The sequence below is a fragment of the Elephas maximus genome, chromosome 25 (assembly GCF_024166365.1).
Source record: "Elephas maximus indicus isolate mEleMax1 chromosome 25, mEleMax1 primary haplotype, whole genome shotgun sequence".
In the NCBI taxonomy this organism is placed as follows: Eukaryota; Metazoa; Chordata; class Mammalia; order Proboscidea; family Elephantidae; genus Elephas; species Elephas maximus.
Window position 1 is genome coordinate 59,264,524 of NC_064843.1, and position 13,367 is coordinate 59,277,890.

General features: G+C 42.5%; 1 protein-coding gene across 1 annotated transcript in view; it reads left to right on the forward strand.

The window, feature by feature from the left end:
• The first annotated feature begins 1,414 nt into the window (after nt 1-1,414).
• DTD1 (D-aminoacyl-tRNA deacylase 1) overlaps nt 1,415-13,367 on the forward strand; it is a 226,215-nt gene continuing 214,262 nt past the window's right edge. Inside the window, exon 1 of the mRNA XM_049870019.1 lies at nt 1,415-1,727. Within this exon, the coding sequence (XP_049725976.1) occupies nt 1,610-1,727 (118 nt within the window). The 5' untranslated portion in view covers nt 1,415-1,609. The remainder of the gene's footprint in view (nt 1,728-13,367) is intronic.

Genomic DNA, 13,367 nt, shown 5'->3' on the forward strand with positions numbered 1-13,367 from the left:
AAAAAACACACACACAAAGAATGGTCATCAAATAGGATGTGAAAATTATCAAACAGTATCATTAACATCACATACTAGCAAAGTTTTGCAGAAGGTAATACAAAAAGTACTTCAGCCATATATCAACTGGACACTACCAGACGTTCTAGCCAGATTCAGAAGAGGATGTCGAACAAGGGATATCATTGCTCATGTCAGATGGATCTTGACTGAATGCAGAGAATACCAGAAATATCTTTATCTGTGTTTTATTGATTACAGAAAGGCATTCATCTATGTGGCTTGTAACAAATTATGAATAACATTACAAAGAATGGGAATCCCAGAACACTTAATTGTGCTCATGTGGAACCTGTACATAGATCAAGAAGCAGTCATTCGAAAAGAACAAGAGGAGACCGAGTGGTTTAAAATAAAAAAAGGTGTCCCCCAAGGCTGTATCCTTTCATCTTACTTATTCAGCTCAAGAATACAAAGTAAAATATCATAATGAAATTTTCAAAGACCTAGAGTTAGAAAACAAAAAGGGAGGAGCACACTTGGCATTTCTGAAGCTGAAGGAACTGAAGAAAAAATTCAAGCCTCCAGTTGCAATTTTGAAGGATTCTATGGGCAAAATATTAAATGATGCCTTCAGTGCAGCTTGAACTTCTTCCTTGAATAACATCTGTTCTTAGTCATGTGCTACCTTCTGAAATGGTTTGTAAAAAGTTGAACATACACTTATAGTATGACCCAGACACTTCACTCCTCGTTATTGACCTCCCTCCCCCCAAAATGAAAACATATGTCCACACAGACATGTACACGGATGTTCATAGCAGCTTTTTTCATAATAGTAAAAAATGGAAACAACCCAAGTGTCCATCACCTAACCAATGGAAAAGGAGATGGACTGACACAGTGGGCTCAAGCATACCAATGATTGTGAGGATAGTGTAGGACTCCCAGTGTTTCCTTCTGTTAAACATAGGGGCGGTATGAGTCGCAGTTGACAGGCGGACACCTAACAACAAAACAATCTTCATAAAAGTGGACTGCCACATCTTTCTCCTGCCAAGCGGCTGGTGGGTTCAAACCGCTGACCTTTCAGTTAGCACTATAGCCTTTAACCACTGCGCCACCAAGGCTGCTGCTCCTGGAGGGATTGTTAGGAGACCAAAGATTCACCCAGACGAGGATCCAGGAAGAAAAATGGGGAAGAAGATGGGTAGAGGAGGGTCAAGTTGTATCTCCACAAACCTTGGAGGCGAAAGAGGAGATGAAATTCACCTTTTACAAATACGGTCTGGAGCCTCTGTAAGGTATTCATTACAATGCCTTTAGTAAGTGGTAAGTTTCCGCTCAGAGAAGGCATCTCGCCCCCATCTACTAGAAAGCACTGTCGACAGTCCGCAGTTGAATCTTGAAACCGCCCAATCCTAAACTCCCCTGCCCCAGTCAGAATCCGGTGGAGACGCTCCGGGACCACGCGCCCCAAGATGCATCGGGGCTGGCGCAGGAAGCGGCCTCCAGCGGCCGGCTTCCCATTTGCGGCGGTGACGCGCTGGGCGGAAGGCCCGCCTCTGCCCTGGGCCTCGGAGGACAGAGGTGTCTCCCGAGCGCTGGCATGCTTCCTCAGCAGGCCAAGACCTGGTACCTGCGGATGTCTGCGCTCTACGCGTTTGGCGCCTGGACTGTGCTGGGCTCCTTGTTTTTACTACCCCGGAAAAAGGACGAACTTCCAGGTAAGGCTCTCCAGCGGGGTCTGTCGCCAGACGCGCAGTCTTCATGGACGGCGCTTCGCTGCGCCATTAAGCCCAGGTTTTTTCTGCAGAGCTCGTTGAAACAGGTGCTGAGAGCCGTTTGTTATAAAGGAATGTGCAAGAACTAGACGCTGGGGATTATTACCCTCTATTTTAAATCCACTTGCCTAAATCTTACTGAATAGGGCCTTCATAATCAAGCGCTTGAAGAATTTGTGTGTAGAGTTCAAGATAGAATTTCGGAGACCCTGGGCTATACGACTTAAAAGGTGATGTTTCTGTAACGTTAGCCTGTATCGTATTCAGCAAGCAACCAAATGCAGGTCTCTGACCAGGCAAGGAACAGTAAATCTTTCCAGTTACTCGGTGGGAAAGGTAGCTTCTCAGCCTTCAAAAATGTCCTGGAAATCTGTAGTAGATTGAGTGGATCTCTGGTAAATGAGTTAGTGGTTGCTAGGGGTTGAGGTTACTAGGAGTGGGAATCGACTCGATGGCAAGTGTTTTTTTTTTTTTTTTTAGGGGCTGAGGGTATTGGGGAAAGTGGGGAGTTGATGCTTTTGTGATGGTTGTACAGCTGTGAATATACTAAAAACTTTTGGGTTGCACATTTTAAATGGGCCAATTGTGTGAGTGAAGTATATCTCAGTAAAGGTTTTACATTAAAAAAAAAGTAGTGAGGATTATATTTGGTGATGAAGATTTTCAGTAGCCTGAGAATATGCATGTCCAGCATTAAACATTTAAAAGCATTTAATGTCTGCAGTGGTCCTATTTCATATCTTAAGCTGAACAGCGAGCACTGGACGTTTGTTATATTGGTCTAAATGCCTTTTGGCGTGTTGTAACTATTTCTGTCTTTTTTTGAAGAAAGAAAATGGTATCAGGAATCTGATGGGGATGGAGGTAATTCCTACTTTATTTCCAGGACTTTACTAGTAATTTTAATGACTGCTCTCTGAGTTAAAAATTAATAATTACAATGTCGCTTTTTTTTTTTTTTTAATTAAAGGCGATGAAGTAGAGCAGAAGGAAGTCTCAACAATTGAACTGCCTGAGCTCCCGAAAGGGTTTTATGTGGAGACGATTGTCACTTATAAAGAAGGTTTTGTTCCAATTACTGAGAAAATCTACAACTATTTGAAGTCATGGACTGGTGGCCCAGGTGCAGAGTCATGATCCATGGCTGAATTCTGAAAACCAGGGCTGTGGTTCAGTCCGTAAATTTGATAAAAGCTTTGATTACCATTTCATGGTTGTGAGAAGTGTATACGTTTAATTTAATTTTACTGTAAATTGTGATCATTAATGATCTGCAATAAATACTTCCTGAGAAAAAACTGAACCTGTATTTCAGGAGGCATCTTTCAACATTTACAAGAGTAAAAGGTAGAAGTCAAGTTTCACTTTGAGCTTCCATAAGCTCGGTTTAGTGTTGCTGTTAGACACGTCTTCATGGTCTCGTTAAGGTTAGATTCAGCAAAGCTCCACGTTCAGGTCGGCATTTACAGCAGTCCGTTGGGTACTATTGGGTCCTGGCTGAGTATGTTATGAACTGGAATATAACTCTTGGATTGAATATTTGCCTACATTCGATCTGTTCTTTAGGACCAGTACACATACCTCCTCATTCCTTTTGCAGACACGGTGTCTTAGTTACCTTGTGCTGCTGTAACAGATACCACAAGTGGAAGGCACCCAAATACTGGGATCTGTAAGTCAGTTTTCTCAGAGAAAAATTCCCTAATGTCACACTTTAGGGTGGATGCCTGGTTGTGGGATTTCTTGGAGTTGTGGCGGGTGGTGGTGGGGGTGCGGGGAGGGAGCTTGGGAGGCTTGTTCAGAATATTTTCACTTAGTCCATTGCCGTGTCCCTATCCATTGCTCTGGCTGGTATCCCTGAGTCCCTCTGGAGTTAGAAACTTCAGGTTTCCTGAGTAAGGTACAGTGAGATTCTCTGTCTGTGGCGTGGGGTGGGACTTGGGAGTCCAGTTACTTATTATGCAGACTCAAATAGCCCCTCTCTTTTCAGCTCACCTCCCCACCCCTACCTCCACTTCTACCTGTGGCTCCCAGTTCCCGTGCCCTTTCAAGTTTCCATGGGGCGAAATAGCCAACTCCTTGTGGGTATTGTCATGCAGGTCATGAGGCCTCTGGTTCTTCTGCTCTGTTGAGTCAGTCACCACTCCACCTGATTTCCCTCTTCATAGATTGTATTTTGGGGATACAGATAGTTCCAAGTTTATTCAGAGTTGGAGCTTGTGTTTGTGCATAAAAAGATCTTTAAAAAATGTGTGTGTGTGTATGTGCATATTGTTGCTGCTAAGTGGACTCCAACTCATGACGACCTTATGTATAACAGAATGAAATGTTCCCCAGTGCTTTGCCATCTTCATGATTGTTGGTCTGTTGGGGCTCATCTTCCAGCCCCAATAAAGACCCTGGGTATAGAGTCTCTAATGAGCTTCCCTTGTAGACAGCATTTCTCACATGTGGTGTCCAAGTTTGTTGCTGGAGGAATTAAGCGTGCCCTGTGACTCGATGGAAACCCTGGTGGTGTAGTGGTTAAGAGCTATGGCTGTGAACCAGAAGGTTGGTAGTTTGAATCCCCCAGGCACTCCTTGGAAACCCTAAGGGCAGTTCTGCTCTGTCCTGTAGGGTTGCTGTGAGTCAGGATCGATTCGATGGCAACGGGTTTGGTTTTTGGCTTTTTTGTGACTTGGGGAGAGGACTCTTGGGAGCTTGCACTTGGTTTCTTCCAGATTTCATGCCACGTACCATTTCCCTTTGCTGGTATTGCTTTGTATTTTTTTGCTGTAATAAATCCTAGCCGTGAGTCTGACTATATGCTGAGTCCTGTGAGTCCTCCTAGGGAATCACTGAAACAAAGGATGGTCTTGGGGACCCTGAAACACTACCTGTGCAAAGTATGGAAGGTGGCTGTTATTGTTGTTAAATTATAAGGGCTGAGGATTGTCAAAATACACTTTTCAAAAAGTTTAAAACATAAACTACATAATGAACATATATATATCAAAGATTTTTTCATCTCATTCATGAGAAAACTAGCAGGATGGTAAGGCTGATTAAAAGAAGAGAGGAACAGGGGTTAGATAGGCATTGGAGAAAGAAAGGTTAGAATAAGGCTATTAGTTAATGTTCTACAGGGAAGTAAGAGTCTCACCTTTGGGGTTGTCTTTTTTTTTTTTAAGTCACTTGCGTCTTCACTGAACAGAAAATTGCAAGTTAACACATGACTTCCCAAAATTCAGGCCTTCGATAAAAAGTAGTGGATCAAAGGACGGTCATTCCCCCAGATGATTAAAAAAATCCTTGGGTGGGTCTGTTAGACACGGTGCTCTAGTATGACACTGAGAGGACATGCTGTTTTAGTCATCTAATGCTGCTATAACAGTAATACCATAAGTGGATGGCTTTAACAAAGAGAAATTTACTCTCTCAGAGTCTAGTAGGCTAGAAGTCCGAATTCAGGGCACTGGCTCCAGGGGAAGGCTTTCTCTGTTGGCTCTGGAGGGAGGTCCTTGTCATCAGTCTTCCCTTGGTCTGGGAGCATCTCAGTGCAGGAGCTTCAGGTCCAGAGGACATGCTCTGCTCCTGACACTGCTTTCTCGGTGGTATGAGGTCCCCCAACTCTGTTTGCTTCCCTTTCTTTTTATCTCTTGAGAGAGAAAAGTTGGTGCAGGTCACACCCCAAGGAAACTCCCTTTACATTGGATCAGGGAGGCAACCTGAGTAAGGGTGGTGTTACAATCCCACCCTAATTCTTTCAACCACAGGCAGAGATTATGATTTATAACACACAGGAAAATCAGAAAATGGAGGACAACCACACATGGCCTAACTAAGTTGACACATATTTTGGGGGGACACAGTTCAATCCATTATACATGCTAAGTTCTTGCTTTATATTCCAAGTTTTGGATAAGTTTTATTAACAGTATTCTGATAAAACCCAGTCATTTGATGAGCGAAGGCTAGGTTGCTGAATTGCCAGCACTGCTGTGTAATAGCTGCCTCTCCAGACACCACAGACGAGACAAGGGTAACATCCAAGGTGAGGAGGTATTTTGAGCAGGTTCCCTGAAAGGGTGTGTTTAATTGAGGACTAAGCATGTAAGGCTTGTGGGTCTTCTTTGTGATGTCACCTCAGAGAACTACCTTGTCATGGTATGTCCACGCTCCAGTTGCTGTCAAGTTGATTGCTATACATGGCAATCCCACGTGTATCAGAGTACAGCTGTGCTCCATAGGGTTTTTTTTTTTTTGTTAATAGTTTATTGTTTTCTCCCTGAAAGTTTACATAGCTTACCTGGTTCCCATTTGACAATTCCTACACAAATTGGTCAGTGACATTTATTATGTTTTTCACAATGTGTCAACATTCTCTTTAATTGCCTTCAGGTTATTCTGTTTCCAGAACGTTAGTTTCCCTGTGCCCCTTATCCTCTCATCGTTGCTTTAGAGTGATTGTTGATTTTTTGGTCTCATATAGATGGCTTTTTACTAGAGTACTATACTCATGGGTTGTCATTGTTGTTAGGTGCCGTTGAGTTGGTTCCAACTCATAGAGACACTATGTACAACAGAACGAGACACTGCCCAGTCCTGTGCCATCCTTTGTCGTTTGCTATGCTGAGGCCATCATAGCAGCCACTGTGTTGATCCATCGCATTTTCACTGAACAACCCTTTACTTTACCAAGAGTGATATCCTTCTCCAGGGACTGGTCCCTCCTGATAAAAAAAAAAAAATTTTTTTTTTTTTTTTACATGTCTAAAATACATGAGATGAAGTCTCATCATCCTAGCTTCTGAGAAGCATTCTGGCTGTTCTTCTTCCAAGACAGATTTGGTTATTCTCTGGCAGTCCCCAACAACACAATTCAAAGGCATCAATTCTTCAGTCTTCCTTATGCATTGTCCAACTTTCGCATGGATATGAGGCGACTGAAAACACCGTAGCTTGTGTCAGGCGCACCCTAGGCCTTAAAGTGACATCTTTGCTTTTTAGCACTTTAAAGAAGCCTTGTGCAGCAGATTTGCCCAATGCAATATGTCGTTTGATTTCTTGACTGCTGCTTCCATGGGTGTTGATTATGGATCCAAGTAAAATGGAATCCTTGACAACTTCTGTATTTTCTCCATTTATCATGATGTTACTTATTGGTCCAGATGTGATGATTTTTGTTTTCTTTAAGTTGAGGTATAATCCATACTGAAGGCTGTTGTCTTTGATCTTCACCAGTAAGTGCTTCAAGTCCTCTTTACTATCAGCAAGCAAGGTTGTGTCATCTGCATAACACAGGTTGTTAATGAGTCTTCTTCAATCCTGATGCTGAGTTCTTCTTCATAATAGTCCAGTTTCTCAGATTATGTGCTCAGAATACAGATTGAATAAGTATGGGGAAAGGATACAACCCTGAGGCACATCTTTTATGATTTTAAGCCACGGGATATTCCCTTGTTCTGTTTGAACAACTGTCTCGTGGTCTATGTACAGGTTCCACATGAGCACAGTTAAGTGTTCTGAAATTCCCATTCTTTGCAACGTTATCTGTAATTTGTTATGATCCACACAGTCAAATGCCTTTGCATAGTCAATAAAACACAGGTAAACATCTTTCTGGTATTCTCTGCTTTCAGCCAGGATCCATCTGACATCAGCAATGGTATTCCTGGTTCCGTGTCCTCTTCTGAATCCGGCTTGAATTTTTGGCAGTTCCCTGTTGATAAGCTGCTGCAGCTGATTTTGAATGATCTTCAGCACAATTTTATTTGTGTGTGGTATTAATGATATTGTTAGGTAATTTCCTCATTCTGTTGGATCACCTTTCTTGGGAATAGGCATAAACATGTGTCTTAGTCATCTAGTGCTGCTGTAACAGAAATACTGCAGGTGGATGGTTTTAACAAACAGAAGTTTATTCTCCATCAGTCTTCCCCTGGACTAGGAGCTTCTCTGGGCAGGAACCCTGGGTCCAAAGGACATGCTGTGCTCCTGGCACTGCTTTCTTGGTAGTATGAAGTCCTTCTGTCTCTGCTCACTTCTGTCTTTTATATCCCAAAAGAAATGGGCTCAAGGCAAAATCCAACTTGTAGATTGAGTCCTGCCTTATTAACATAACTGCCTTCTATCCCCGCTCATTAACATCATAGAGGCAGGATTTACAACACATAGGAAAATCACATCAGATGACAAAATGGTGCACAGTCACACCATACTAGGAATCATGGCCTAGCCAAAGTGATACTCAAGTTTTTGGGGACACAATTCAATCCATGACAGTATGGATCTCTTCCAGTTGGTTGGCCAGGTAGCTGTCTTCCAAATTTCTTGGCATACGTGAGTGAGCACTTCTAGCACTTCATCCATTTGTTGAAACATCTCAGTTGCTATGGAATGTCTTTTTTTGACTATGAAGCGACGCCATTCGTCTTTAGTTCATCACTCCCAGCATAGTAGACTATATGATTGTCCAATTTAAAATGGCTAATACTTGTCCATTTTAACTCACTAATGCATAGGATATCAATCTTTATGCATTCCACTTCATTTTGGAACGACTGCCAGTTTTCCTGATTTGTACTTCATACATTCCATGTCCCGATTATTAATGGATGCTTGCAGCTGTTTCTTCTCATTTTGAGTTGTGCCACATCTGCAAATGAAGATTCCGAAAGCCTTACTCCATCTATGTCATTAAGGTTGACTCTAATTTGAGGAGGCACCTCTTCCCCAGTCATATTTTTTTGTCCCTTACAAATTGAGGGGCTCATCTTCCACCACTGTATCAGACAATGTTCTGCTGCTACTCATAAGGTTTTCACTGGCTAATTTTTCAAAAGTAGACTGTCAGTCCTTCTTCCTAGTCTGTTTTAGTCTGGAAGCTCTGCTGAAACCTGTTCACCATGGGTGACCCTGCTGGTATTTGAAATACCAGTGGCATAGTTTCTAGCATCATAGCAACATGCAAGCCATACAGTATGACAAACTGACAGAGGAGTGGTAGTAATATCACGGGAAATGTTCTTTATTTTGTTTGACAATCTGTTATTTCATTAAAAGGTAACCTCGGGATAGTTTCAGTTCAATATCTAAAGAGTATATGAGGGCGATAGGGAGTCTTCTAGTCTCAACTAGTCAAGTAAGTCTGGACTTCTTAAGAATTTGAGTTCTCTTCCATGTTATTCTCCCATTCTATCAGGCCCCATTTATTGTGGCCCTGATCAGAAGGGTAGGTGATGGTAGTGTAGCCAAACGAGAGTTCTTGTCCTGTCCTATTAGCTGATGGAAATAAGATGGGCGCCACACCACCAGTTGCAAGGGCAACAGGAAGTGGAAATTTTTTGTATGCACAAACAGAAGCCAAAAGACTACGTGCTCCCTGTCTGAAGAGGTTGGGGAGATTTTTATTTCCAGTGGCATCTGGGGGTTGGGTTTGGTGCCCAGAACTCTCCGCCCTTAACCCTCCCATGTCCACGTTTGGAGGTCCGGATGTTGAATCATGTTGATGACGTTCAGGTCCAAGGACAGAATGAAGACACAGCTCTCCAGGTCCTGCGCATGTGCCAAAATCCTGGTTCGCACTTGCGCGGGATTCTGGCACCAAATTCAAACTGCCGTTAGGGCCACAGCGTGCTCAGGCCAAACCACGATTAGAAGCAATGGCTTGGTGGGTTGCAAGGCCAGGGGGACTGCACGGGAGCAGGGGAAGTCTCGGCGGAGGCTTCGGTAGCTGGGCACCATCTAGTTCTTCTGGTCTCAGAGTAGATGAGGCTGTGGCTTGTGTAGGTTATTAACCCTATAGACTAGTTTCTTCTCTGAGGCTTTGGTTTCCTTCTTTGTCTTTTGCTCTGGGTTTATAGAGGCCAATAGTTGCATTTTAGTTGCTTAGGACGTTTTAAAATCTCAGACGCTACTCACCTCTCTAGGATGCAGAACATGAACTTTGTGGTGCCAGTTGACTGTCCTATGAGACTAAGGACCTCAGCCTTCAAACCGAGAAAACCTTTCTCAAGGTATTTGGATGTGTCTAAGTATTATCTGTAACCGTGTCTTCTATGAATATATATGTGTGCTCACACATATCTGTACGTACATGTACATATAAATCCTTCTGTGTGTGCACACATATCTACTCACTGTACCCACCTATACACACATATGCCTATACACCTACGTATGTGACCATATACTAGTTTTTTGGCTGTTATTGGTGTTGTTGCCAAATTATATACGTTATATTCTTTAGTACAAACATTCTTTTCTTTTGTGTGCTTCTTAGTGGCATCATTTACTTCAGTCAGGCTGTGCTCACTACACCCACGTTCAGTGCTACCTTTTCCATCACCAAAAATAACAAGTATCTGTGATCTAGAGAGTGATTCCCCCTCCTCACTCCACCCATCCCTGGTAACCACCGGTGAACTTTGGTCTCTCTCTGTGTATCTATTCTTGTCTTCTTGTAAAAATGGGATCATATAATATTTGTCCTTATGTGATTGACTTGTTTCTCTTAGTATTGTATGTCCTCCAGATCCATCCATGTAGTAATATGTTTCACTCATCATTGTTCTTATGGTTGTGTAGTATTCCACTGTATGTATGTGCCACAGATTGCTTATACAAGCTCCACAGGGTTTTCAGTGGCTGATTTTTCAGAAGTAGATTGCCAGGCCTTTCTTCCAAGGCACCTCTGGGTACACTTGAACCTCCAACCTTCTGGTTAGCAGCCGAGTACATTGACCATCTGCACCACCAGGGACTCTGTTCCCATGCTAAGTACTTCTACTTCTGTTGGGGGAAAACCCAGCAGCAGGGTTTATGGTGAGTTGGCACTGATGAGAATATTTCTGTATTTTCCTGCCTGAGATTTAGCATATGTCAGGCAAACACGGGCCTCTCCTGGACTCACAGTCAATTTTCAGAGAAGAAGATCACTTCTCAGTGATGTACTGATGGAGTTAGAGAAAAACGTCTGAATGGCTGATGTCAAAGACGCAATGGAGTTAAGGTTCTCTTAGCAACAGTAATTCACCTGGATGGACAGAAGAATGTGTTTTTTAGGATATTCTAACACGCTCTAGCATGCAGAATGCTGAGCTTTAAATACTTGGGGATCTCTGCTTTAGCTGCCTAAATTAGACTTTTAAGTTTTGTTATATGATCTATTATCATTTCTAAAACAACAGATATGACCCAATCATATTTGTGTGGCTGTGAAAATACACTTAGAATATTTGCTCCAAGTACATTTTCTGAGTGCCTCCTGAGTTCCGTTTAATACTCACCACAATCCTGAGATCATCCCCATTTTACAGATAAGAAGACTGACAGTGAATGAAGTTAAATCACATTTCCTAAGGTCACATAGAAAGCGGCAGAACTAGGACAGAAACAAGGGTTTTTCTGGTGCTAAAGCCTAAGCTTTTGCCACCATACCAACTTCTTTTCATAAAGCAAAGAAAGGAACTGTTGACTATAAGCTTGGAAAAGAAACCGAAAACCTATCTTTTTCTAAAATCCAAATGCCAGAAAACTCAAGTTACCAAAATATTTCATGCTTTTGTGCCAGCCTGATAACAAGTAAAATACTATTGTCAGGGAACGATCAAAAACAAAAGCACAGTGGATTTAAAGTAAGTAACAGTTTGGCTACATTATTTACTATCTACTGTAGTAAACCTGGTGGTGTAGTGGTTAAGTGCTGTGGCTACTAACCAAAAAGGTTGGCAATTCAGAATCTATCAGGTGCTCCTTGGAAACTCTCTAGGGCAGTTCTAGTCTGTCCTATAGGGTCGCTATGAGTTGCAATCGACTCGATGGCAACAAGTTTGGTTTTTGGTGTAGGATCACTGCAGGGTTGCTATGAGTCAAAATAGATCCAATCGCAACAGGTTCGAGGTTTTGTTTTTTGGTTTTCTAGAATCACTATGAGTCAGATTCTACTGGACAGCAACAGGTTTAGAATGATGGTTAAGGGGCCCTGGTTTTGCAATGGTTAGAACCCACTCTGCAGCCCCTTGGGAGAATGGCCTGCCGATCTGCTTCTGTAAAGATTAAAACCAAAAACCCAAACCCTCTGCTGTCGAGTCGGTTCTGACTCATAGTGACCCTTCAGGGCAGGGTAGAACTGCCCCATAGAGTTTGCAAGGAGCGCCTGGTGGATTCGAACTGCCGACCTTTTGGTTAGCATCTGTAGCATTTAACCACTACGCCACCAGGGTTTTCTAGTGACCCTGTAGGACAGAGTAAAACTGCCCCATAGGGTTTCCAAAGCTGTAATCTTTATGGAAGCAGACTGCCACATCTTTCTTCTGCAGAGTGGCTGGTGGATTCGCACTACTGACCTTTTGGTCAGCAGTGTAGTGCTTTAACCACTGGACCACCAGAGCTCCTTCCTGTAGAGATTACAGCCTAGAAAATTCTATGGGGCAGTTCTGCTTTGTCACATGGGGTCTCTGTGATTTGAAAACGACTCAGTGGCACCCAACAAGAATGATGAAGTCCCTGGTGATGCAAATGGTAAACACACTCAGCTGCTAACCAAAAGGTTGGAAGTTCAAGTCTACCCAGAGGTTCCTTGGAAGAAAGGCCTGGAGATCTACTTCCAAAAAACATCAGCCACTGAAAACCCTATAGAACACAGTTCTACTCTGACACACATGGGGTTGCCCTGCCAACTGGTTTGTAGACTGATGGTTGATGGTTTGGTACACAGAAGCATCCTGTATTATCAAAGAAATGCTGAATATGCAAAGAGGAAGGTCAGTTTTAAGTGTATCTTATTTTATTTTAGTTTTAAAAAGCATTATAGCCAGGTATTACTGCTAAGCAGAAGACATCTTCCGTACTATGACTAACTCTTAAGCAGAAGTTAGCCAGTTCATTTCATTTTATTTTCACTCATTCTTCATTCTGTTATTCATCCACCTATTTATGTCACATCTATAAGGCACCAACCATAGTCATCACACTGAAAGGAACATAAAAATAATAATTAAATTCATAACTCACAGAAAAAAACAGAGGCTCAGGTAAACAGTTACTTCTCTATGTCAGATTTATATGAGATCAGTAATATTTTCTACTTAAAATGTCAGCCATCTGCGTTGGATTTCTTATTTCGTGCAGCCAAAAAACATGCCAACTGGCTCAGACCTGAATGCTCACCATTAGGAGATTAGTTAGGTGAATCATGACACATACACTGGCATCCCAATCATTAACACGATTATCTGCCTACCTGTTAACAGAGAAATATATCCATGATACATCATTGATGCATCATTGAGCCTAACAAACAAACAAACCCGAGTCTGTATAACATTTATTCATTCAGCAATATTAACTGAGCTCCAGGCACTGTGTTAGGTGCTGAGGATGCAGTGGTAAGCACGAGAGACACAGTGTAGCAGGCAAATAAAGTAATTGAATTTGCTAGAAATGTTTGAGGGAAAAACTACAGGACAGCACTGCAGAGTAACAGGGAGCAGGACACCTACTTTTGTTTGTATGGTCAGAGAAGACCTTCCTGAGGAGGTGACATTTAAGCTGAAAACCTAAAGGAAGAAGAGGAGCAAGGTGTGTGAAGGATGGGGGACA